Here is a 24730-nt window from a genome sequence, read left to right as displayed (position 1 = left end):
CCACAATATGTATAATTTATTCTCAAATGGTTCAGAAAAATGTTATGTGTATGTGAGTGTGTGTGTTGAGGTCAGGATGGGTATAGGGAGTAAAAGAAGCAAATGGTATAAAATGTTAACAAAAGGGGGATCTGGGTAAAGGACATATGGATGCCCTTTGTACTGTCCTTATTCTTGTAACTTTTATGTAGTTTTGAATTTATTCCCAAACAAAATGTTTTTTATTATTTTTTATTTTTTTGAGGCAGAGTCTCACTCTCTCCCATGCTGGAGTGCAGTGGTACAATCTCGGCTTACTGCAACCTCCACTTCCCAGGTTCAAGTAATTCTCATGCCTCAGCCTCCCAAGTAGCTGGGACCTACAGGTGTACACCACACCGCCTGGCTAATTTTTGTATTTTTAGTAGAGATAAGGTTTTGCCATGTTGGCCAGGCTGGCCTTGAACTCCTGACCTCAAGTGATTCACCTGCCTCATAGACACTGCGCCCAGCCCATTATTTATATACATATATATAATTATGAAAGGAATTATAACCCGCTGGAGAAAATAAAAATGCACAATCCATACAGATAATAATAAATATATAGGCTAGGAGCGGTGGCTCACGCCTGTAATCCCAGCACTTTGGGAGGCCGAAGCAGGTGAATCACAAGGTCAGGAGATCGAGACCGAGACCATCCTGGCTAACGTGATGAAACCCCATCTCTACTAAAAATACAAAAAATTAGCTGGGCGTGGTGCAACTCTGGAGGCTGAGGCAGGAGGATCACTTGAACCTGTGAGATGGAGGTTGCAGTGAGCCGAGATCATGCCACTGCACTCCAGCCTGGGTGACAGGGCAAGACTCTGTCTCAAAAAATATAAATAAATAAATGGATGGATGCATGAGTGGGTGGATGGACGGTTGGATGGGTGGGAAGCAAGGGTTCTTGCTTACAGTAGAATTATAAATACCAACTGATAAATGTAAGGGAAGTGCAGCAGTCTCAAAAATACCATTTTGCAACCATGATACATTTATATATAATATATATTAAGTATACAATATATATGTATTGTATGGTATATGTTTTTATATATTTATATAATATACATTATATATAATATAGTTATAAAAGGAATTATATATAATATAATTATGAAAGGAATTATAACCCATTGGAGAAAATAAAAATCCACAATCCATACAGATAATAACTATTATTTACAGATAATAAATATATATAAATATATATTTATATTTTTTATTTATATATATTTATATATTTATTTATTATATATTTATATAAATATATAAATTATATATTTATATATTATATATATATTTATTATACATATTTATATATTTTATATATATATTTTTGAGACCAAGTCTCTCTCTGTTTCCCAGGCTGGAGTGTAGTGGCACAATCTTGGCTTACTGCAACCTCCTCCGCCTCGGGTTCAAGCTGCATTCCTCCTGCCTCAGCCTCCCAAGTAACTGGGATTACAGGCAAGTACTACCACGCCCAGCTAATTTTTGTAATTTTAGTAAAGACAGGGTTTCACCATATTGGTCAGGCTGCTCTCAAACTCCTGACCTCAGGTGATCCACCCGCTTTCGCCTCTTCCAAAGTGCTGGGATTACAGGCATGAGCCACAGCGCTTGGTCAATTATATATATATATAATATATATAAAACATATACAATATTATATATAATTATTAGAGACAGAGTCTAGCTGTGTCACCCAGGCTGGAGTGCATTGGCACAATCTTGGCTCGCTGCAGCTGCAGCCTCAACCTCCTAGGCTCAAGTGATCATCCTGCCCCAGGTACGACTGCAGGTGCATGCCACCATGCCTGGCTCAAATAAAATGTTTTCTAAAACAAACAAACAAACAACTCTGTGTGTGTGTATATATGTGTGTGTGTGTGTGTGTGTGTGTGTATAAAACTATATGCATATATATATATGGTACAATAGATGCTGTTGTGTTCTACAGAAGCAGGGCCAAAAATAAAACAAATGCCAACAGTAAGAGTAATGAAAGAAGACTTCTCTGGGAAAGTGAATTGAGGAAAGTCTGAACAAGGTGAATGAGCAATCCATGGAGATATCTGGAGGACGAGCAGTCCATGTGCAGGAAATAATACACTCAAAGACAGGAACAAGCCTGGAGCGTTCACCGGCAAGATGGCCAGTGGGGCTGGAGCTGAGGGAGTGAGGGAAAGAGTGGGGAAGATGAAGTCAGAGAAATAACAGAGAGTCTGACTGGACAGCACCTCGTGGACATTTGAGAAGCACCAGGAGTAGGAGGGAAGGTCGTGAGGGCTTTGTGCAGAAGATGAACATGGCCTTACTTATGTTTTCAGCACTCTGATTGCTGTGTTGAAAACAGATGGAGGAGGCAAGCCGCAGAAGCAGGGGAGCAGTAACCAGCTGTTGTTATCGTCCAGGCGAGAGCTGATGACTGGCTTGGGCCCAGGGTGGGAGTCGAGGAGTTTGTAGCAGCGCTTAGATTCTGGCTACATTTTAAAGCATCTGCTGAGAGATAGGAAGTAAGGTATAGGAGGGATGTTTGAGGATGAGTCATGTTTTTTGGCCTGAACAGCAGCTACAGGATGGAATTGCCATTAACTGAAAAGGGGAAGCAGCAGCTTTTGGGGATACTGCTGAGTTTAGGAATTTAGTTTTGAATATATTTAAGTTTCAGACACCCATGAGATATTTCAGTGGAGATGTAAAGCAGGCAGTTGTATATAGGAGTCTGGATTCCAGGGGAGAGTCCAGGCAAGAGATCAGCATATAGAAGATATTCAGACACAAGTGTGGATGAGGGCACCAGGGAGTAGGAAAAAAGATGGAGGAGGCCAAGGATGGAGCCTGGGAAATGAGGAGGAACTAACAAAGGACACTGAGAAGGAGCAGGGAGAATCTAGAGAGGGTGCATCTGCAAGCAGGTGAAGAAAGCCTCTGCAGGAGGCAGGAAAGCTCAAGCATCCTAAATGCTGTTGAAAAGTCAAGGAAATTGAGAACTGAAAGTCAAGCATGGGGTTTAATACTGGGAAGGTCATTGAGGGTCCTAAGAGAATGGTTTTGTTAAGGCAAGAGGTCAAAATCCTAAACAGAGTGGTTCAAGAGAGGATGAGAGGACAAGAATTGGAGGTAGCAAGCATCCACAGCTTTTTTGAGGTGTTTTACCTTAAAGGGAACGAGAGAAATGAGGCAGGAGCTGGAGGAGGAGCAGGAACGAGAGAGGTTTTTCCTTAATTGAAAAAGAGGGGTATAGGCCTTCTGAGCAGGGTAATAGAGAGGCTGCTGTAATTGTATACAGGGCCCTCCATTGTTCTTAGGTAAATGGGGCACTATTGTTACTCTCCTTTCTGGTCTGACCCTGCCCTGGGTTGACCTTTCAATGCCCAGTGGATTAAAGCTTAACTTCCTACCTGTCACGTTTCTTTTTGCAGCTCTTCTGGAAAGCTTCTCTCTCTTCCTTGATTCCCCCTTTCCCTGGTCCCATCTGGCCTTTTTCTGCCGTAATTTGCTAAGCACGCCCCCTTTACCACAGCTGCCTTCCTTGACTCCCAATGCCCTGTGTTAAGGACCCCCCTCTTCAGTTCTCTGGAAACTTTTCAAAAATACTAAAGTCTGGTTCACCTGCAATTGGACTCCCAAACTGAAGGTGACAAGGGCACCTCTAAATCCACAACCATTTTGTGGGTAGGAAGCATTTTATCATAGAAGAAGAGATTTCAGGCAATGGCGCGAGGTACGGTGTAAGGTGATGATTATTAGAGACAGAGAGGAAGGACAAACCCAAGATAATTTAAAAGGAAGAACTGACAGGTCTTGTCAACAGTCAGATGACAAATATGTACGTGTCGAAATTCTTAAATACAGCATACCCTTTGATCTAGCAATTCCACTCTAGGAATTTATCCGGAAAAAGGAGCCATTCAAGGTGTCAAGAGTATGGAAAAGGATGTTCATTATAGAATTCTCCATAATTACAAAATACTGAAAACATCCCAAGTATCAATTATAGAGGGTTGCATGTTCATACTACAGAATATCATGTAACCATTACAGTGATGATGCAGACATGAATATATATTGTCAAGAAAGGACTTTTTAATCTAGTAAGTAAAAAAAGCAGTTTATACACATATCACCTATATATATATTTGGTAGAGCACTTTAAAGAGGTTATGTCTCAGCAGTGGTGATTATACAATTTATTTATTTATTTATTAGATGGAGTCTCACTGTCACCCAGGCTAGAGTGCAGTGGCACGATCTCAGCTCACTGCAACCTCTGCCTCCCAGGTTCAAGTGATTCTCCTATCTCAGCTTCCCGAATATCTGGGATTACAGACACGTGCCACCACACCCGGCTCATTTTTGTATTTTTAGTGGAGACGGGGTTTCACCGTGTTGGCCAGGCTGGTCTCAAACTCCTGACCTTAAGCGATCCACCCGCCTCGGCCTCCCAAAGTGCTGTGATTACAGACGTGAGCCCCCGCGCCCGGCTGATTATACAAGTTTTCAGTTTGTTTTACTTCTTAAAGTTTAGCTAACAACTTTGTTTTATTTAATTTAAAAAGTGGAAACAAGTAGTTTGCCGAGGGGTGATATTTGAAACAAAGGGAATAGATAAGATTGCCCAACTAACAGATTACAGAGAAAAACTTGGAAACATTCATATTTAGGGAATGAGAAGAAGGTGAGAAGCCAGGAAAGAAAGAAACTGAAGGAAAAGGCAGGAAGATCTCACAGAAACCTAAGAAAAAGATACAGCTCCCAAAAAGGACTTGCTTACAAAACCCCCCCTGGTTGGCTACTTCAAGGCCACTCCCAGTCCTCTCTGCCTTGTCCACTTCCTTGAAGCAATTTCTTCGTAGTTAGGAGTAGCCACATGGTCACTTCTAGCCAATGAGATGCTGGGTGGGTTGTGGGGGGTGTGGACGGGGTGCTTTTGGAAAAGATTTTTCTTCCCTGATGAGGGAAACACGCAAAGAGAAAACCTCTGTCCTGTGTTGTTGCTCCCTGCTTCCAACCTTCAAACGCAATTGTATGAGGATGTGATGCTTGGAGCTGCCATGGTAGCCAGACTGCCATTATGAGAGAAAGGCCAAGGGACATACTAACCCAGAGCCCTGTCTTCTTTTCCACAAGATAATGAGACACATCTGCATCACATAAGCTGGCATTCGTTGGGCCGTATGTTATTGCAGCTGGAGTTATTCTTAATTGATACAGAAAATAAGAGTGCAAGTTTTTGTCCACTTTTAGCTTTGCAGATCTATTAACACCACATATGGGAGCTACAGTGCAGGTGACAAAGAGTTCAGACTGGTGGTCAGGAAATACAAGTTCGAGGCTGGACCACACTTCTGAGAGGTTTGTGAGTGCTGGAGAATAAGATGACATGAAATTGGCAGATTTCTTCTATGCCATTACTGCTGTCTCGGCTCTGGCAGAAGACTGACCGAGGAGGGACATACACCTTTAATGCAACTTTCAGTGTTCAAGCACATAGTAGGTGCTCATCAAATGGTTATCACTATTATTCAATGAGGTAGCTTTTGAAGATGTTATAGTCTTTTGGTAAAGTTTAGGTGATCCAGAGGTATACTGGTCCACAGTCTTGTCCCAGTTCTGTGCCTTGCAGGCAGTAGAGTGTGATCAATGGAAAGGACACTGGCTTTGGAGTCAGACTGAAGCCATGTACTTGCACATATACCCTGGGGCTGAACTCCTTTGAGTCTCAGTTCCCTCACCTGTCAATGGAGATAGGAATACTTTCCTCACCGAGGTGGTATTAAAAGATAATGCATGGAAAGTGCTGGTGTACAGTAGGCAATAGAAAGATTGGGGAGCTCCAATGTGGACATTGCAGGTTGCCTTCCAAATTTCCTTTTCTTCCTCCTTCCTAGAAGAACCTCACTTTGGTCCAGGCATCTTTCCCTCCTAAATGAAAAAACTCAGACTCAGACAGCCTATGTGGCATTTCTGAGGTCTCACAAAGTAGGTAAGCCTAAGAGGTCTTTGAACTCACGTCTTCAGACTGCCAGCCCATTGTTCTTTCCAATACCTCTCCTTTTTTCAAGAATTCGTGCGTTTATCCAAAACAACAAAATACCAGAACTTAGAAGTTCTATTTTTTTTTTTTTTTGAGACGGAATCTCGCTTTGTCGTCCAGGCTAGAGTGCAGTGGCACGATCTCGGCTCACTGCAAGCTCCACTTCCCGGGTTCACGCCATTCTCCTGCCTCTGCCTCCCAAGTAGCTGGGACTACAGGCGCCCGCCACCACACCCGGCTAATTTTTTGTATTTTTAGTAGAGACAGGGTTTAACCGTGTTAGTCAGGATGGTCTCGATCTCCTGACCTCATGATCTGCCTGCCTCGGCCTCCCAAAGTGCTAGGATTACAGGCGTGAGCCACCGCGCCCGGCCAGAAGTTCTAAACTGTAGTCCACTCCTCCCCAAGTGAGTGATCCAAGCATGAGACAAAAGCCACAAAGGTTTTTCTTTTTTCTTTTTTTCAGTGGCACAGTCTCGGCTCACTGCAACCTCTGCCTCCAGGTTCAGGCGATTTTCCTGCCTCAGCCTCCCAAGTAGCTGGGATTACAGGCGCCCAACCACCATGCCGGGCTAATTTTTGTCTTTTTAGTAGAGACAGGTTTTCAACATGTTGGCCAGGCTGGTCTCGAACTCCTGACCTCGGGTGATCCACCCACCTTGGCCTCCCAGAGTGCTGCGATTACAGGCATGAGTCACCATGCCTGGCCAAAAGCCACAAAGGATTTTACAACCTTACCTTGGAAGTTGCACTTTTCTGCGACCTTCTACTGGTCACACAAACCAATCCTGATAGAATGGAGAAGGGGACCACACAAGGGCCTGAATACCAGGAGGTTACGGTGACTGGAGGCATCTTTGGACACTGACTACCACAAGCACCTTCACATGATTTGAAAATAGTTTTGACATTATGAATCTCTCAAAAGGGCTTGGAGATTCCAAAGGGACCATGAACCATGCTTTGAGATCATCAATTTATATTATGCTACTATTGAAGATGATTTGATCTCCTTTTTGCAGATTCGTCTGTTTGTCAGATATTACTTGAAAAACAAGTAAACCCTAAGGGTAGAGAGACTCTTAATCTACTCAGTATTTTGCCCCTGACAAGGCCAGAGTGAGGGTCCTGGAAGACCAGTGCAGTTGTCCTCCGGGACAGACTTCATAGCGTCACACGGTCGTTCACAACTTCTCATTATGGATTTTTGCATCTATGGATTTATCTTAAATGTTCTATAATATTTTCAATCTGAACCACTTTGTTGGCTAATTTGTTCCAAAAATTACCTGTATTAAGTGATAAGTTCTTTGATTTGTCCTAAAAGACCTTGGTTAAGTGTTCCTGAGACAGGTGTGGTGGTGTCTATGTGCTAAGACTTGGAAAAATACTCCCATGTACAACTCATCCAAACATCCTCTGTGACTTCTGAGACATTAACTTGGTTCCCTTCCATTAGAATCCTGATATTTAGGCCGGGCGCGGTGGCTCAAGCCTGTAATCCCAGCACTTTGGGAGGCCGAGATGGGCGGATCACGAGGTCAGGAGATCGAGACCATCCTGGCGAACACAGTGAAACCCCGTCTCTACCAAGAAATACAAAAAATAGCCGGGCGAGATGGCGGGCGCCTGTAGTCCCAGCTACTCGGGAGGCTGAGGCCGGAGAATGGCGTGAACCCGGGAGGCAGAGCTTGCAGTGAGCTGAGATCCGGCCACTGCACTCCAGCCTGGGCTACAGAGCGAGACTCCGTCTCAAAAAAAAAAAAAAAAAAAGAATCCTGATATTTTTAGCATGAGATACGGTTGTGCTGTGCACTCCTGGTCACATTGGCTGCCTCCTCTGGGATTTCTCCTCCCACTCTATTCTTGTCAAGACCCTGGCTAGCAAAACTTCAGCACATAGCCTGCTTTCAGCTACACTGAAGTTTATACTGGGACAGGACAATAGTGTTCCATTTTCAAAGTGTGTTACAATAACTCTCCAAGTCCAGTAGACAATTGAGTTATCTCTCCGGCTTCCTTTTCCCCTTCTTAGAGCAGACACCCCCTCCCCCGGCCATTCCTCTCCCTCATTCTTTGAGGTTTTGGTTGAGCTGCCAATCCACCCATCTCGGCCTCCCAGAGTGCTGGGATTACAGGTGTGAGTCGCCATGCCCAGCCAAAAGCCACAAAGGTTTTTACAACTAAAGTTGCCTCTTTAGTCAAAGTGATTAGTCTAGGGAAGGGTAAATATCCAGACTGGGCCTGCCAGCATCTGGAGTTGTTTTCAGGGAAAGCCAAATAGGAAAGTACTTTTGCCTTGAGAATTTGGAGTCAGAGAGCTGGAAGAAGGAGGCTGGAGTAGCCTGCAACCATGTTTCCCACTGGGGCATTCAGTAGGTGAAAATGTAGCCAAACAAAACGCCAAGAATAAGACAAATAATGATGAGAGTTTGAGTCTCTGGATTAACCCCTGACTGAGGCTAGTTCCAGCGCCTTTTGGTATGTCTCAGCCAATGCAGTAGTGTTAGGTTTTTGTTTTTTTGAGATGGAATGCAGTGGCGCGATCTCAGCTCACTGCAACCTTTGCCTCGTGGGTTCCTGCAATTCTCCTGCCTTAGCCTCCCGAGTAGCTGGGATTACAGGCGCACGCCACCACGGCCGGCTAATTTTAGTATTTTTAGTAGAGATAGGGTTTCACCATATTGGTCAGGCTGGTCTCGAACTCCTGACCTCAGATGATCCACCCACCTCGGCCTCCCAGTGTTGGGATTACAGGAGTGAGCCACCATGCCCAGCCTAGGCGTCTACCATTTAATCATTGAAAGGGCCTTCCCACAATTGACTCTTTGGGCCATAATTATATTGGGAGAGATCTGCTCTCCGCAGGAGCATGTATTGAGAGAAAATAACAGAGGGCTGAGAATGCAGTGAAGATCTAGAAAGAGGATGAAGAAGGGGCTGGCCAGCCAAAAGCAGGTGAACCAAGGAGCAGCAACTCATGGAAGCAGACAATGTAGGAGTTTTAACTGGGTGGTGGGAAACACAGTTCCATGGACTTGATGGGAGTATAATTGGAACTTTTGGGAAGGCAATTGGGAAATCTCTTAAGGTTTGAAATGTTCCTGCTCTATGAGCCAATAATTCTACTCAAAGCAGCATTGTTTGTTGTGGTAAAAAGCTGGCAATAACCTCAAATACTTGCATCATCAATAGAGGATGGGTTAAGTAAGTTATGGAAACACATCCAAGTTCTACCAAAGGAAAGTAAAAGTGTATGAGACTACATAAAGCATTTTAGAGACATGTGTGTTTAGTATGTGTAGAGAAGCAAGCTGGGAGGACCATATATTGGAGTGATCTCTGTGAGGAGTGTTATTACGCAGAACTTTCACTTTCTATGTTTGTATGAAACCAGCATAATATGAAAGATTAATTCGTTGTTTCTGCCACTGTAAGAAAATGGTTTCCCTTCTTTCATTGTTGGTAGAACATATTCTGAGTTCTAGGATCTCTGGTCTCAAGGGCTTCTTTATCCGTTTGTTTGATCAACAAAGGATTGAGTGCCACATTAGACTCTCTTCTTGGTGCCAGGCATATATTAGCAAAGCAGAGTCACTAACCCCACCAAATTTACAGGATTGCTTGTGAAGACAAATCTCAGATGGTGGTAAGTGTTATGGAGAAACAGAGCAGGAAGAGGGGGATGAAACGCAGTGGGTGGGGACACTAGTTTCCTAAATGTATGTAAAGTAGTCACAGAAAGCCCCACTGAGAAGACAACAGGAAGACCTAAAGGAGGAAGAAAACCATGCAGCTCTTGGGGAAAGGGCCTTCCAGGGGATTGCAAACATGAAGACCCTAAACCTCAAATGTGCTTAATGAGTCTGAGGCCACAAAGAGGGCGGTGTGGCTGGAATGGAGGAGATAATTCAGGGGTCGGGGGAGGGGAGGAGCAGTATGTTTACGGACTTGCCATTGTACATTAGCGAGATGAGAAGCCACTAGAGGGTTTTGGACCAACGTTTAGATGATCACTCTGGTTGCTCTGTCTAGACAAGACTAGAGGGGGCAAGAGCAGAAGCAGGGAAGCCAGTTAGAAAGTTATTGCAATGATCCAGGTGAGAGAAAACGGCTTGGGCTAGGTTGGTAGAAGTGGTTGGCTTCTAAAAGTAGTTAGGAGGTAAGCTGACGGATTTGTTGGAGACAAGGGTTCATAGGGCCTGTGATTCAGGGCCTAGTGTTAAAGACTGTCAGACCCTTGAAAGAAGAGACTGTTAGGCCCCTCTCCTACACCTGTTTGAGGCCCAGGTACACCGAGTTACTCCAGAGGCAGCATTGCAAACTGGTGCATTTAGTTGGAGGTGGAGGACAGAACCCAGGGAGAGAGGGTAGAGGTGTGAGCTTTCCTATTAGGGGACAGATCCGTGCCTCATGTACAGCAGACCCCATCCCAGACTAAGATGGCGGTAGTTGTAGCCATGGGATGCCAGGGGAGACTGCATGCCTAGTGCCTCAACACATTTGGTTTGGAGGAGAAAAAGGACAGATTGCATTTTCGCCCACCCATACCAAGAGAGGACTCACAGCCAGATTAATTTTATTTAGAAAAACAAAGTGCTATGTCATTTCCCATACCCATGTTTTATACAGCAAATCTAGACCCGTTATACATATTTTATAATGTTTTACTTTTGTTTTTAAAGACATTTGTGCATTACTTTTGTTATCAGAACAAATACAAACATATTTTAGAAATAATGGCAAAATGGTCAACAGTAATCAATTAATTCAGAGGGTCAGGAGTTTGGTTATTCAGAAAAAAGTAAGGTAAGAAGTGGTGTCTTCAAGGAGGTGGCAGAAGGCAGATGGTAAATGATTAAGAATGGAAAGGACGGTATGAGAAATTGAAGCAGTGAATTTAAGCCTCATTTGAGAAGCTTGGCAAAGGAAGGAAAGAAACAATGAATGACCAGAACAAACATATGCCACACAATTCTGAATAAAGTTTATTAAATAATATGTACAGCAAATGTAGTAATTCAACACATCTATTTATCAAATCAATCCACTGCAATGAAGAAAAATAAACGAACAGAAAAATCTATGTCTGCATAGGACATGCTCTCAGTGTGTAATTTAAATGGCAATACTTTAAATTAATTGGTTATATATCAGTTATTTTTCTTTCAGAATATAATCTTTTTTGTAGTAACCTATTCTAGCAATAGGACTTAATATGACTGCAGATAAATAGGACTGCAAAAACCAAAAAACCAAAATAATGAAATTAAAAAGGAAAAAAAACTATAACTGAGATCATAGTTACCTTCCCTCCCCAATAAAATAATTATCATAAATTTTAACACTTTACAATGGCTATTTTTGTGCTAAAAATCTGTAGGTGAGTTATTTGGAATTCCTTCATTTAAATAAAAATGCAAAAAACTTCATGACTTCCTTACTTTACCCCCTTCCATTCAAATTTTTAAAATTATTTTTCTATACAAGGTAGGTACATGGGCTATACAAAGTTAAATATACATATTTACAGTCCCACTTCTTAAGCACATGATGTTTTTTTTTTTTCTTTTACTGATCCCAGAGAGACTGCAAAAGATAAGGAGTTTGGGGCTTGCCTTTACCCGGAAGCATGGCTAATATCTCAAAATGTGTTGCAAGGCATGCCGCCAGTTAGTAGCACTTGCTATTAATAAACCTGTATAAACATTTCAGCATAAAAATAGGTACTTTATATTACTAAATGTCTGAAGACAAAAGAGCAATTGGAAACCTCTGTTCCTTGTTTCATCATACATAGGAAGGCGACGTGATGCAAATTTTAACACATGATTTCATTAAAGACGGGCAAATTGGTGAGGCATACCTGAATTTCTGGAGATATACAAATGCGTGAGGCTGGCATCATATGCAAATGTGGCTTTACAAATTGGTTTTATTTTCTAGCTGTATTTAAAGAGGTGTTCAAAATTACCTACTTAATCAAGAAGCACCCCTCAAAAAACTATTAGATAAGATAGTGTTATTAATCGTTTGCATCTAAAGACCAGAAAATACATTAGCCAATACATTCCAAAATCGGTGAAATGCTGCTGTGCAAATTGCACATGCATATGCATTTTTACTATATTCCCTCAGAGACAGTAAAAAAAAAAAAAAAAAAAAAAAAACAACAACAACAACAACAAAAAACCAGTGCTCTTAGATGGTGGAGCAGACCTTCCAAAGCAATACGTCTTACTCTTACTGGGTCTTAAGGAAAATCAGGACGTCTCCTTCTACCCAGAAAGCTCACCCCCTCCAGTGCCATAGCCTTTTCCCTTGGGATTAAGGCCCTGCTCTGTCATACTTCAAAACAAATGTCTGTGGGAAGAGGTAACTCATTCCTATTATCAATCACTTACACTTTAGTGTGAATGAATTAGTGGCAGTTTCTTTCCTGAGAACAGGATTTGAAAGAACAATAGGGAGAAAGTGAGGGTACTGCAGCTGTCTGGTGGAGGGTGGGAAGCTGGTGGGATCCTAAGATGGGTATTTGTGACAGCAGCTGAGCCACAGGCATTGAAAACAAATTTTGCCTACCTGTAAAGACTCTAGACTTTGGGACAATGGTCCTGGGGTAATTCTGAGCTATATGCAGACAGCCAGGGCTTCCTGTATACAACCCTACCACCTATAATTGTTACTCCTATTTGTGAGCTTGGATGTGTATCTGTGGGGGAAGATGACAGTTTGGAGACTCTGGAAAATATTCCAGGTATTTCCAGCTATGAACTACCCTCAGACAAAGGTTCTTCCAGCACCCTAGTTGTTTAAAAGTGAGCTAATGGAGATGGGAAATATGACAATGCTTTCTAGGATTCCTCCAGGGAAAATTCATCTCTTCCTCCCTCACGCCCTTCTCAGCACTTATCACGGTCTCTCTTGATTAAGTTCATTTTCCTGTGTCTGCCTCCCCAATCACCTCGAGTTCCTGGTGGGCAGGGAATGGGTCATTTCTGCATTTGTCTCACTCAGGGGTCTAAGAGAGGCCGATAAACGTCCTTGAGTTGGACAGAACTGTGACCACGCACCCCAGGTGTCACAGGGGCCTCTCTCTTCTGATCTGGCCCCCACAAAGAACAGACGTCCTGGTTGCTGCTGGTAGTGGCAGAATTGCTGCTTCAGTCTGAAGAGAAGCCTTGCCAGGGTGTACTCAGATTCACAACCCTGGTTACTACATTTTGTGTGATCCTTGAACTCCTACAGGGAGTAGATCTGGAGCCACAGCAAACCCTGGGCATGTCTTGCTTTTGGTTGTCCCCCCAGCAGCCAGTGTATATTGCTGTATGTTAAATGAATGAATGAACATCATTTTTGGTTTTCTATGAGAATAGGCCTCCCAATTCCAAACTGTCCCAGACAAACACAAGCCAGAAAAGAAAGGTTAGCAACAGTGCTCTGAAAAATGCAGCTGCGCTGTCCTGAAGGTAACCATTTCTAAAAGCCAAGGATACGGGAAAAGAATGAACCACAAGTGGCCTCCAGAGCCACAGGGCTTCCTGACTTCATCACTCAGAAAACAGACATAACCTATCTGCTTGGCCATCTGCTCCCCAGTTCTCATGGGCAAACCTTGTGTGCTTTTCTGTCTGAACACCAGGGCAGTCAACGGCACTGCTACACAGCAGGCTGAATGCAGTGGGTGCCTAAGTTTTGCCTCTGTTTCCCCATCCACACCTCAGCAGGTTGAGTGAGGGATTTGGTCTTGGGGCAGTTTGGGGGACTCCACCTTTGTCTAGGGGACAGTATTGGCAGCCCAGACTGACCTCCAGCAGTTAGAGGATCAGCTGGCTCCAGGGGAGCTGGGAAATGTAGGCTGGGGGTCTTGGTGCATCCTTGGGCTTGAAGCCTTCAGGATCAATGATTCCTTTGAGATGGGAGCTCTCTAAGGCTGGGGCAGGAGGAGGCATTTCTGGCTAACTCTGATCCCAGACTATGCTTCATGTCAGATTACCCAAGAGGTGGAGGGGAGGGGAAAGGCTGGAGTGGCTCCCAGAAGCGGCTAAGTAAATACAATTTGTCTCAATTCTTCTTGTTCAGCACACTAGTTCAGCCCTGTCTAATACACAGTAACCTTAGACAGGCTTGGGTTTTAAACACAACACTTCTCTGTCCCTGTCTTTTGCTTCTTACTTTATCCACTGTATTAATTTTCCTACTGACTCAACTAAAAAGATCGGTTCATGAATGATGCTTCATCCTCCAATAAAAATAATCTCCATGGGTTTCAGTCTTCTTATAGATACAAAGGTTTTACATAGTTGCCTGGAAAAGTACCAAACTGCCTTGTCCTTCTTGAAGTACCTATAAAAAAGCACACACATACGAAACGTGAGAAGACCCATTCACTTGAGTTGAGATAGCACGCTGCAGGGATGTCTGCTCAAACGCCCCTTGTTAACAGTCCTGCAGCTTAGAGAACACCATATGGTTTCCAAAGTCCTTTCCCCTACCTTATCTCACTTAGGCTGCCAAATAATGCTGGGTGGTAAGCAACGTAGGCATTTCTAGTACTCCTGTTTTTCAGAAGAAGGAACCCAGGTTCAGAGAGTGGAAGTAACATGTCTGAGGTCCCACCGCTTAGTAAGTATCAGAGGCAGAATCTGAACCGAGGTTTTCTGACTCCCAGTCCATTGCTCTTTCCAACACTTCTGCTTTGTGGAGGAATTCACACATTTATCTGACACAAGAAGATACCTGGGATTTAGATTTTCTAAACCATGCAGTTTCTGAAAGCCCACTGACTATGGCCACCCATCAAAAGGAAATTCCTATCAAGCTTGTGCCTAAGACCCCAGTTGAGTCCCTATCTTTGGTACTAACCTTGTTAGGGCTCCTGCTAAGCCAGGAGCACTGAGCCATCTGGGAACAAAGCCCTTCCTGGGCTGCTCCACAGGCAGCACTGCTGATCCTTAATCTAGTTCCTTCCCTTGGGATTCTCTCTCTAAAGCAGGAGTGGCAGATATATGTTGTGTCATCATTATCCTCTCTTTAGCAGACATCCCAATTTGATAATTGCACCCTTATCACAATTGGCTTAGATTTGGCTTCGGAATCCTGTTGCACACAACATCTCAAGCAGCCACTACCAGTAGGTTGGAATTAGTACCCAAAGTGAAACTTCTAAGCTAAAAAAAATATATTAAAGCTTAGGACACCTAAAACATCTAGTTGAACTCCTACGGAGAATGGCTAAGAAGGCTAGAGAACTGAGATGGTAAGGTCCAGAGATAATAAAAAACTTGCCTAGGGCCACATAGCTAGTCAGCATCTTTCCTTATGGATGAGAAAAATGAGTTCTGCTAGGCTACTTTATTTGTAGTTTGAAAACGCTACTTTTCGAAGTGACCAAGGAGGCTGGGCATGGTGGCTCACGCCTGCAATCCCAGCACTTTGGGAGGCTGAGGCAGGCAGATCACTTGAGGTCAGGAGTTTGAGACCAGCCTGGCCAAGATGGTAAAACCCCATCTCCATTAAAAATATAAAAATTAGCTAGGCGTGGTGATGCTGACCTGTAGTCCCAGCTACTTGGGAGGCTGACCCAGGAGAATCGCTTGAACCTGGGAGGCAGAGCCTGCAGTGAGCCAAGTTCATGCCACTGCACTTGAGCCTGGGTGACAAACCAAGACTCTATCTCAAAAAAAAAAAAAAAAAGAGTGAAGAGTTCAAGGATGCAAGGAAGATACTCATCCCAAAATACTTCCTTTACCCAGCTGCCTGGCAGGCCTTTGTTAGAGAACTGGTGCTCCTTCCCACACCTAAGTTCTCATAAAAAAACATACTGCTGAACGAGTTTAACAGCTAGTGCTTACTAGCGCTGCACTCTCTAAAATGATAGCTATGTGTGACTACTGAGCACTTGAAATGCAGCTAGTCTGAAACGAGCGGCGCTGTTAACTATTAAATACACATTGGGTTTCAAAGACTTAGTATGAAAAGATGTCTGTAAAATAACTCACTAACAATTTTTAATATTGATTACATGTTCAGATGATAGCATTTTGAACGCACTGGGTTTACAAAATACATTAGAATTAATTTCACGGGTTTCTTTTTACTCTTTTCCATGTGGCTCCTAGAACATTTTACATTTCATACACAGCTTACACTGTGTTTCTATTGGATTGTGCTGCCCTGGAGTGGTCATTGACTTCTCAGACCTGATTTCTTTTTTTTTTTTTGAGACAGAGTCTCACTTTGCCACCCAGGCTGGAGTGCAGCCGCGCGATCTTGGCTCACTGCAAGCTCCGCCTCCCAGGTTCACGCCATTCTCCTGCCTCAGCCTCCCAGTAGCTGGGACTACAGGTGCCCGCCACCACGCCCGGCTAATTTTTTGTATTTTTAATAGAGACGGGGTTTCACCGTGTTAGCCAGGATGGTCTCAATCTCCTGACCTCGTGATCCACCCGCCTCGGCCTCCCAAAGTGCTGGGATTACAGGCGTGAGCCACCGCGCCCGGCCTCAGACCTGATTTCTAATGAACAGACGACTCAAGGTAGTGAGGGCTGTGGGCTTCTGAGAACCTTGGGAGGATGGGGTAGTTCTCTAAGAGGCTGGTGAGCACAAAGTAAATCTTTCTGACTTCTCATTCATGTTGAGGTCTTGCTGTCCTCACCACCCCAGTCCTGATATTACTTTGCTTTAACAAAGCTTTGCCAGAAAAATCAGGGAAGGGCTGGTCTTTGGAAAGAAGATGAAGGTAAAGTCACTTCTATGGGGAGAAACTGAGGCAAAGAGTGGGTCAATATCTCCCAACATTATATGCATGCCTGAGCAGAAAGAACACAGATTTCAGGAGAGATGGGTGGCCTGAGTTCAAATCCTGGCCCCACTATTTGCTACCTTGGTGATCTTCTTGTTCGGGCCTCAGTTTTCAAATCTGATAAATGAGGATAATTCTTATCTTACTGGGCTGTTTGTTGAGAGAACGTCAATAAAAGCATAACAAACACAGTGTCTGGTTTGTAACAGAATCTCAATAAGTTTGATCTCTCTCCTTCTTATACAGGCAAATCCTTTAATTAAGCAGGCTGCTTTGATTAATACTACTGAAAGCCTGGAGGAAACAAGGTCTTTAGAATGTCTACACATATGCCTGAGTTTCATGGTGGAGACACAGGGTCAGTCAAAAATTTTCTTGTGTTATTTCACAAGGGTTTTAAAGATAAAATTTCCAGATGCAAAATAGACACGTGCACAATATAAATGTAAGTGGAAACTAGGGCCAGGCGCAGTGGCTTACGCCTGTAATCCCAACACTTTGGGAGGTCGAGGCGGGTGGATCACCGGAGATCAGGAGTTCAAGACCAGCCTGACCAACAAGGTGAAACCCCATCTCTGCCAAAAATACAAAAATTAGCCAGGCGTGGTAGCAGGTGCCTGTAGTCCCAGCTATTTGGGAGACTGAGACAGGAGAATTGCTTGAACCTGGGAGGCAGAGGTTGCAGTGAGCCAAGATCACGCCACTGCACTCCAGCCTGGGCGACAGAGCAAGATTCTGTCTCAATAAATAAATAAATAAAAATAAAAAATAAATGGAAATCCAATTAATAAATTTGACTACTGCTCTTCTGTGCAGCAGATTTGGTTTCAGGTTCAACATAAGCAACATCCACACCATCCTAATAGCAACACAGACTGGTGGCCCAGAATTCCCAAGCTTGTAAAAAGCTCAGAAGGCTCTTCTTTCTGTGCAGAGAAGATTGCTTTGCTTTTTGCATGGCTCTTCGCCCCCTGTTATTCCCTCAATACACAACTAGTAAGAAAAGCATGATGAGATTCTTACCAACAAACCATCCATCGTCACATTTTTCCATGACATCAACGATATCTCCATCGCGGAGTTCCAACTCATCATCATTCTGTGGTATATAGCTATATAATGCTTGATAGCTAAATCTATACATGAAAAAAATGAATAGTAAGTGACTCAAATGTTGACAGGATTAAATAATGAATTTTTAAACTCCATTTCAAGTTCAATCAACATTTCAGTAGTGTTTCCTACTTATCAGTAGGGATAAAAGCATTTTATTGACTATTTCCCTAATAACTTAGCATTTGTGGAGATGCATTCCACATATAAGTTAATTAAGGCTGAGGGATGGAGAACTTCTGACAAGCAAGCCATGATCAGTCCTCTTACTTAGCTTCATTTGGTCACCACAGCCAAGCCTTTTTATCTAGAGCACCTCCCACTCTACCCCGACCTCTGCCTTTTTTTTTTTTTTTTTTTGAGACGGAGTCTGGCTCTGTCGCCCAGGCTGGAGTGCAGTGGGCGATCTCGGCTCACTGCAAGCTCCGCCTCCCAGGTTCACGCCATTCTCCTGCCTCAGCCTCCCGAGTAGCTAGGACTACAGGCGCCCGCCGCCTCGCCTGGCTAAGTTTTTGTATTTTTAGTAGAGACGGGGTTTCACCATGTTAGCCAAGATGGTCTTGATCTCCTGACCTCGTGATCCGCCTGCCTCGGCCTCCCAAAGTGCTGGGATTACAGGCGTGAGCCACCACGCCCGGCCGACCTCTGCCTTTAAAGCAGTGGTCCCCAACCTTTTAGGCACCAGGGACTGGTTTCGTGGGAGACAATTTTTCGACAGACGGGGTGAGGTCTGGGGGATGGTTTGGGGATGAAACTATGGGGACATTAGTTAGATTCTCATAAGGAGGGCGTAACCTGGATCCCTCACATGTGCAGTTCACAATAGGGTTCATGCTCCTGTGAGAATCTAATGCACTGCTGATCTGACAGGAGGCAGAGCTCAGGTGCTAATGCCTGGGGATTGGGGACCCCTGCTTTAAAGTAAACCAAGCCTTTTCCTTAACATAGGATAATCTATGTAGATTATGAAGCACAATCAGAAGTTATTTGGGCCCAGAGACATTACATTCTGGTCATACAAATGGAGAACATAAAACATTTGTTTTTTAAAAAAGTGTGTGTGTATAATAGTCATATATAATACATATAATAGCTATATATATGCTATTAAAAGTACATTCCAATTGCTTCACTGTTTAGCAAAACTATCTTGAGTTTCTTTACATGCCTGAACACATTTCATTCACTGCTTTTAAATGTGGATGTCATTTTTCTGAAACCCTTGAAAGCTTTTTTTCTTTTTTCTATCCCAGTGAGCATTGAGGGCAAGATTTTTATTTACTTGCTAGTTGGCCTAAGGCATTGGGTCTATGCTGTTTTGTCTGTTCTAACAGCCACTGCAGACAGCTGAACTGCTTGTGGTGAAATCTGATCCTTGCTTTGGCACCAAGGAAAAGCTTTGTTTTTATTTATTTCTTCAACAAATACATAAGAGGCACCTACTATGCACCAACTTCACAACTCTGTTTATTATTTTGAGACACAACAGTAGCAGGCAAAACTGTAAATGGGCCAATCATCTACCATTTCCAGCAGATGTCAATGAATTCCAGTGTGTGAGCAAGAAAGACTAGAAACAAGCAAGTGGAGTCAGTTCCCAGGAACGAGAGGTTCATTCTTCTCTGCTAAAACCAAAGGGACAACTTTACTTTCCATATTTATCCAAACGTATTGATAATTTGGTGGATGGATCTGGTTGCCAGAAGGAAGGTCTCAAATGAGGAATTAAGAGATGAAGATCAATTTCCAATTGGTAAATACTTTTTTTTTTTTCATGTTTCTGTATTTGCCTGCTGTCTCCTACTCAATTTGGAGTCCCCTACTGGCCTCCCAAAACATGCTCTTGCCAGCTTCTTAGAATGCCTGGGCCCTTTAACTCCCACCATGGCTGCTTTGCCAGCCTCAGCCCTGGGAAATAACTCCAATATCTGCTTCTCTGTTTTCACTCCCAGACAGTGGAGACTGGCTGGACAAAGTCCCACACTCTTGTTGCTTGGGTCCCCCAGTCAGTTCTAATTTGGGATGAACCTCATACTCCTCAGAACATTGTCCCATGGGGTCCTTCCCCCAGCTCTCCTGCCAATCCTGGTGTCCCCAGCTCAGCCAAGAGCTCTCACTCTACCCCCACTTCTGGAGTTGGAAGCTTGCTGTGCGCAGCACCTTAATCCTCCTCCCCTCCAGATTTAAGTCTCTGTGCCTCCACTCACCTTCCTGCCTCTGCTCCCACACATGAGGAAAGAAAGGTCCCTTCTCCAAGCCATGTTGAGCCCCCTTCCTGGGCTCTTCCTTCACTTACTTCTTTTTTTTTCCTTTTTGTTTTAGATAGAGTCTTGATCTATCTCTAGGCTGGAGTGCAATGGTGCAATCTCAGCTCACTGCAACCTCTGCCTCCCAAGTTCAAGCGATTCTCCTGCCTCAGCCTCCGGAGTAGCTGGGACTACAGGCGCGCACCACCACGCCCAGCTAATTTTTGTATTTTTAGTAGAGACAGGGTTTCACCATGTTGGCCAGGACAGTCTCGATCTCTTGTCCTCGTAATCCACCCACCTTGTCCTCCCAAAGTGCTGGGATTACAGCTGTGAGCACCTGGCCTCACTTAGATCTTATTTGCGTTAGTTGGCATTTTACTCTGGTACAAATGTGCTTGTCTCTGCACCCTAAAAACACCTCCCCTGCCTCTGCTATTCCCTTGATCTATAGCCCCCCGCCTTCCACTCACCATCGACCCTTCCTAACACAGCACCTGCTGCCACCCCTACTAACACCAACCCTGCCATATCAGAGGTCACCAGGGATTTTTCCAGTTGCCATGGAAAATGCCTGGTAGAAATTTCTCATTTCCCACTCTTGGCCTCTCTGGGCAGGTGACACTGCTGCCAGATGCTGCAGCTGTTCTGTGAAAGCGAACGTCTTTAGACCCTCACTGGCATCTCCTGTTGCCCCTTCTCTGTCTCTGTGGCTGGCTAGGCTTCTTTACCTGTATCTCTGTTGGTAATCATACTCACTTCGACGGTTACAAAATGCCCACTGTGTCCTGGCTGAGGCCCTCATGGCTTCTTAGCTGGATTGATGTCTTCTAACAAGCATCTTTGTCCCTGGTCTATGAAATCTACCCTCCACTCTGTTGCCAGAGTTATCTCCCTAAAACAAAATATGATCAATATGTTCCTTACTTCAAAAACCTTCAGTGGCTCCCTAGTACCTACAGAATAAAATCCAAACTTACTTCGACTGCATTCTGGAATCTACCATCTGGTCCCATCCCACCTCTGAGCTTCATCTCTATCTCTTCCATGAAGCATATGCTGCAGCTACACAGGCCCTTTCAAGTTCTCCAAATACACCCACTCTATGCCCTTGCACATGTGGTCCTCACCTCTGGGAAGATATTTTCCTCCCTCTTCTAGCTCTCAGAAACCAATTTGTCTTTCAGTGCTTGGTCCAAATCTCTCTTTCTCTGTGCACAGAGTTTTCTCCTATGTGCTTAAAACATAGGAGGTATCCAATAATTTTTTATGAATGAATGAATGAAGCAACCCTTTCATTCATGGCTGGTCAGAATGAACCATTCCTTCCTCTAACTTCCTGCTACACTAGCACTGAAATCAGTCAGCACAGCTCTCATTTGCCATTCTACAGCAGTTAATCTTTACCTGCCTCTCTCTCCCAGCAGTCTATGACGGCCTTTATTTACCTGCCACCTGTTTTCACCTCGGCTGATGCGGAACATGTCCTTCACTAGAAATCCTTAGGAGAGAACCTGGGAGGAATTCACTCATTTCTGCAAACAACTGCCCCATATTCAGCCAGTGACCCGCTTTCTAAGACCAACAGTCCTCTGGGAACATGAGAACTGAAGGTCACCAGGAGTACTTACAAATCTTGTGAGGTTTGACTCCTGTCGGGGGTGACTCTTCGCTGCTGGGCTTGAGGTTGCTGAGAAATGATTAAAGATGATTTATTGTCAGAAGGGGATACCTTGTGATGAAAGTCAAGGGGATGAGAAACAGTGCTGCAGTAATGAACAGATTTTTCGGCAATGTTTATGATCTCATTGCAAACTGCTTCCTGTGAGGTGGCCCCAAGATATCCAGAAACCCCAATAAAACAGTCAACATGGGGACAAAAAAAAAGAAAGAGAGGAAGAGATGTAACATTCCAGACGAAGCACATAAGTCCAGGGAGAAAACAGAGTTGAAGATCCAGGTTAAAAAAATAGATATTCCAGTAGTGGAGTGCAGGAGGGATCCAGGCGTAAGCATGGAAAAACAGGTAAGATACAGAAGAATTTGGAATTTAGTAAGAATATTAAAAAAAAAAAAAAAAAAAGGAAGCAGCATAAAAGCCTGTAATTAGTGAGTAACTGTTACAAATGGAATACTTTAGGGTAGAAATGCAAGTATGTATCCCCAATCATGCACTAATACATTAATGTAATCCCACATATAGGCAAAGTAGAAATATTATCTCTAAATTCCTCTGCTCTTTACCAGGGGCTGGGGGTAAGGGAGTGGCCTAACATCTCGTTCTACTATAATAGCCACAGAATTCTTGTAAATAATGTTTCTGTGGGTTAACCAGGCATCATTCTAGTCTAGATTCCAAAAGCAGGATCAGTAAAAATTCTCTTTGGAAAGGCTGCAGTCTTATTCAACAGGCATCTTACCACATAGCTCTTTTCAGATTCTGTGAGATCAGGTCCTGCTCTCAATGAATGATGAGAAAGCTGTGATCACCAAGCAAATTATAAGGGAGACATTTTAGCAGATGTCACATTGGAAAGGATTCAAAATAAAAGCATGAGCAAATCCACGTACCACACCATCACGCTTGGATGACACCGGATACTGGCGGCCTATGGCCACCAAGTCTCCACAACAACACGGTGGGTGCACAGAAGAAAACGCAAATGTAGAGTTAGAAGCAAGCATCTGGGAAATGAAATGGGAAACTGGAAACATGGCTGCAGTGAGGTGAGGATGAACAACACAGGGTCCCCAGATTGGTAGGAGAGAGACTCAGAAAGGCCATCTTAGCCATGTCCCTTCACACATATTGGTCCCCTCACGCTCGGCTAGTAAGTATCTAGGGAAGGCTGCTGAACCCAAAGCCAGTTTTGGTTATTTTGTAGACAGGAAGGCCCCTCTAGCAGAGCAGGCCCGTAGAACCATCAGGTCTGCTGTATTTCAGAAACTTAGAAAAGGGAATAACATTTTGAAAACTTCCTTGGTAAGATTTGAAGTATCAACCAAGATCATTCCCCTGGAAAAATCTGCAAATGACACACTCCGGTGAGGTATGAGATGAGTTCACATAGCTTGTAGGACAGAGCTTGCTTCCAGAAATAGGACTGTGTGTGACAAAACTGTCACCCTTCACTTACCAACCCAGGTACCACATGCTGACCCAGAAACACATGGTCAAGCAGACCTGCCTTTTGAGTGGGGCTTCCATTGCAGGGGCCAGGCCTTCACTAGAAGAGTGTTTAGAACCATGTCCCCCAGACAGGATTCAATTCTAAGCTCTAGGAAGTTTTTCTAAGTAAATACCCTGAAGAGCCAACCTTGAAAAAATCCTCCAGGTAACATGCAATAATAGCAACAGGCCGGCCAGGCATGGTGGCTCATGCCTGTAATCCCAGCACTTTGGGAGGCCAAGGCGGGAGGACTGCTTGAGCCTGGGAGTTGGAGACCAGCCTGGGCAACAAAGCAAAACCCCGTCTCTACGAAAAAAATACAAAAATTAGCCAGGTGTGGCAGCATATACCTGTAGTCCCAGCTGCTTGGGATCAACTGAGCCAGGGAGAATCAGGCTGCAGTGAGCCATGATTGCAACACTGCACTCCAGCCTGGGTGACAAAGCAAGACCCTGTCTCAAAAAAAAAAAAGCAACAGGCCACAATTCCAGGGACTTCTAGACGCGCACTTAGAAATCTTTTGTGTATGACCCACTTGTTTCACAGAGAGACAGAGAGAGTGAGAGCCTCCCCTGAGGTTACACAGCAAGTCAGTGGTAGGCTTTTCTCCTGGCTTCATCTATTGTCCCATCTGACCTTGTCTTTCATCCTCAGACCATCTTCTACTTTATAGAGTGTGCCCATTGACCTCATCTTCAGTGAGTCCCTCAGAAACCCTGGAGTCAGGAAAGACAGGGTTTGTCATTGTTTTCTTTAACAACCAAGGAAGCTAATGCTCAAAGGGGTTTCATGCATTCCTCAATATCACACAGCAAGTAAGAGGTAAAGTGGCTTGGCTGCTCTTTCCCCTCCACCAGACCACCCCCTCCTGTCCACCTCCACTGGAAATGTCTTCATCCGTTAGCAAGCCCTGCAGGACTAACTTCCATTGCAGGCATCATTTCAATACCACTGTCCTTTCAGGAAGCCTCTTCAAATTCTCCAAATCCCCTCTAAACTGCAACCACTCAAACCAGTCACCCTGCACTCTGACAGGAGCAAAGGAAGAGGCAGAACTAAAGAGGCCATGTCATGCTCCTTCTGCAATGACTCTGGATGTTAGGTCTTTGCCGGGTGACTGGGAGCCGACCTCGTGTGGCTCCACCTACCACCCACACTCCACTCACCGCCTCTGGATTAAGGTGTCCGTATCACAAAGGAAAGAAATGGACATTTCCAAGTAACTTCTATGTGGGCTTTCAGAAGAATGAAACTTACTCTGGGCACCTTGAGTGGGTGATAATGATATGCAGATTTTAACATGACAGAAGAGAGAACTTCCAAACAATCC

At 44.0% G+C, this 24730-nt stretch overlaps 1 protein-coding gene across 50 annotated transcripts in view; it reads right to left on the bottom strand.

Moving 5' to 3' along the window:
- Nucleotides 1-10629: 10629 nt before the first annotated feature.
- The window catches only part of SORBS1 (sorbin and SH3 domain containing 1), a 254758-nt gene continuing 240657 nt past the window's right edge, over nucleotides 10630-24730 (bottom strand). For 35 of the 50 annotated variants that reach the window (XM_021943495.2, XM_021943513.2, XM_021943506.2 and 32 more), the window contains 4 exons: nucleotides 22651-22710; nucleotides 21862-22052; nucleotides 17895-18007; nucleotides 10630-14413 (listed from right to left, as the gene is read on the bottom strand). In XM_021943495.2, coding sequence (XP_021799187.2) covers nucleotides 14346-14413; nucleotides 17895-18007; nucleotides 21862-22052; nucleotides 22651-22710 — 432 coding nt within the window. In that variant the 3' untranslated portion in view covers nucleotides 10630-14345. The remainder of the gene's footprint in view (nucleotides 14414-17894; nucleotides 18008-21861; nucleotides 22053-22650; nucleotides 22711-24730) is intronic. The other 15 variants (XM_021943515.2, XM_021943527.2, XM_017944142.3 and 12 more) reach the window with 3 other exon arrangements.

The sequence above is a fragment of the Papio anubis genome, chromosome 11 (genome assembly GCF_008728515.1).
Source record: "Papio anubis isolate 15944 chromosome 11, Panubis1.0, whole genome shotgun sequence".
NCBI classification, from domain to species: domain Eukaryota; kingdom Metazoa; phylum Chordata; class Mammalia; order Primates; family Cercopithecidae; genus Papio; species Papio anubis.
The sequence above is the reverse complement of the archived record's forward strand: the minus strand, read 5'-3'. Positions and strand labels throughout refer to the sequence as shown.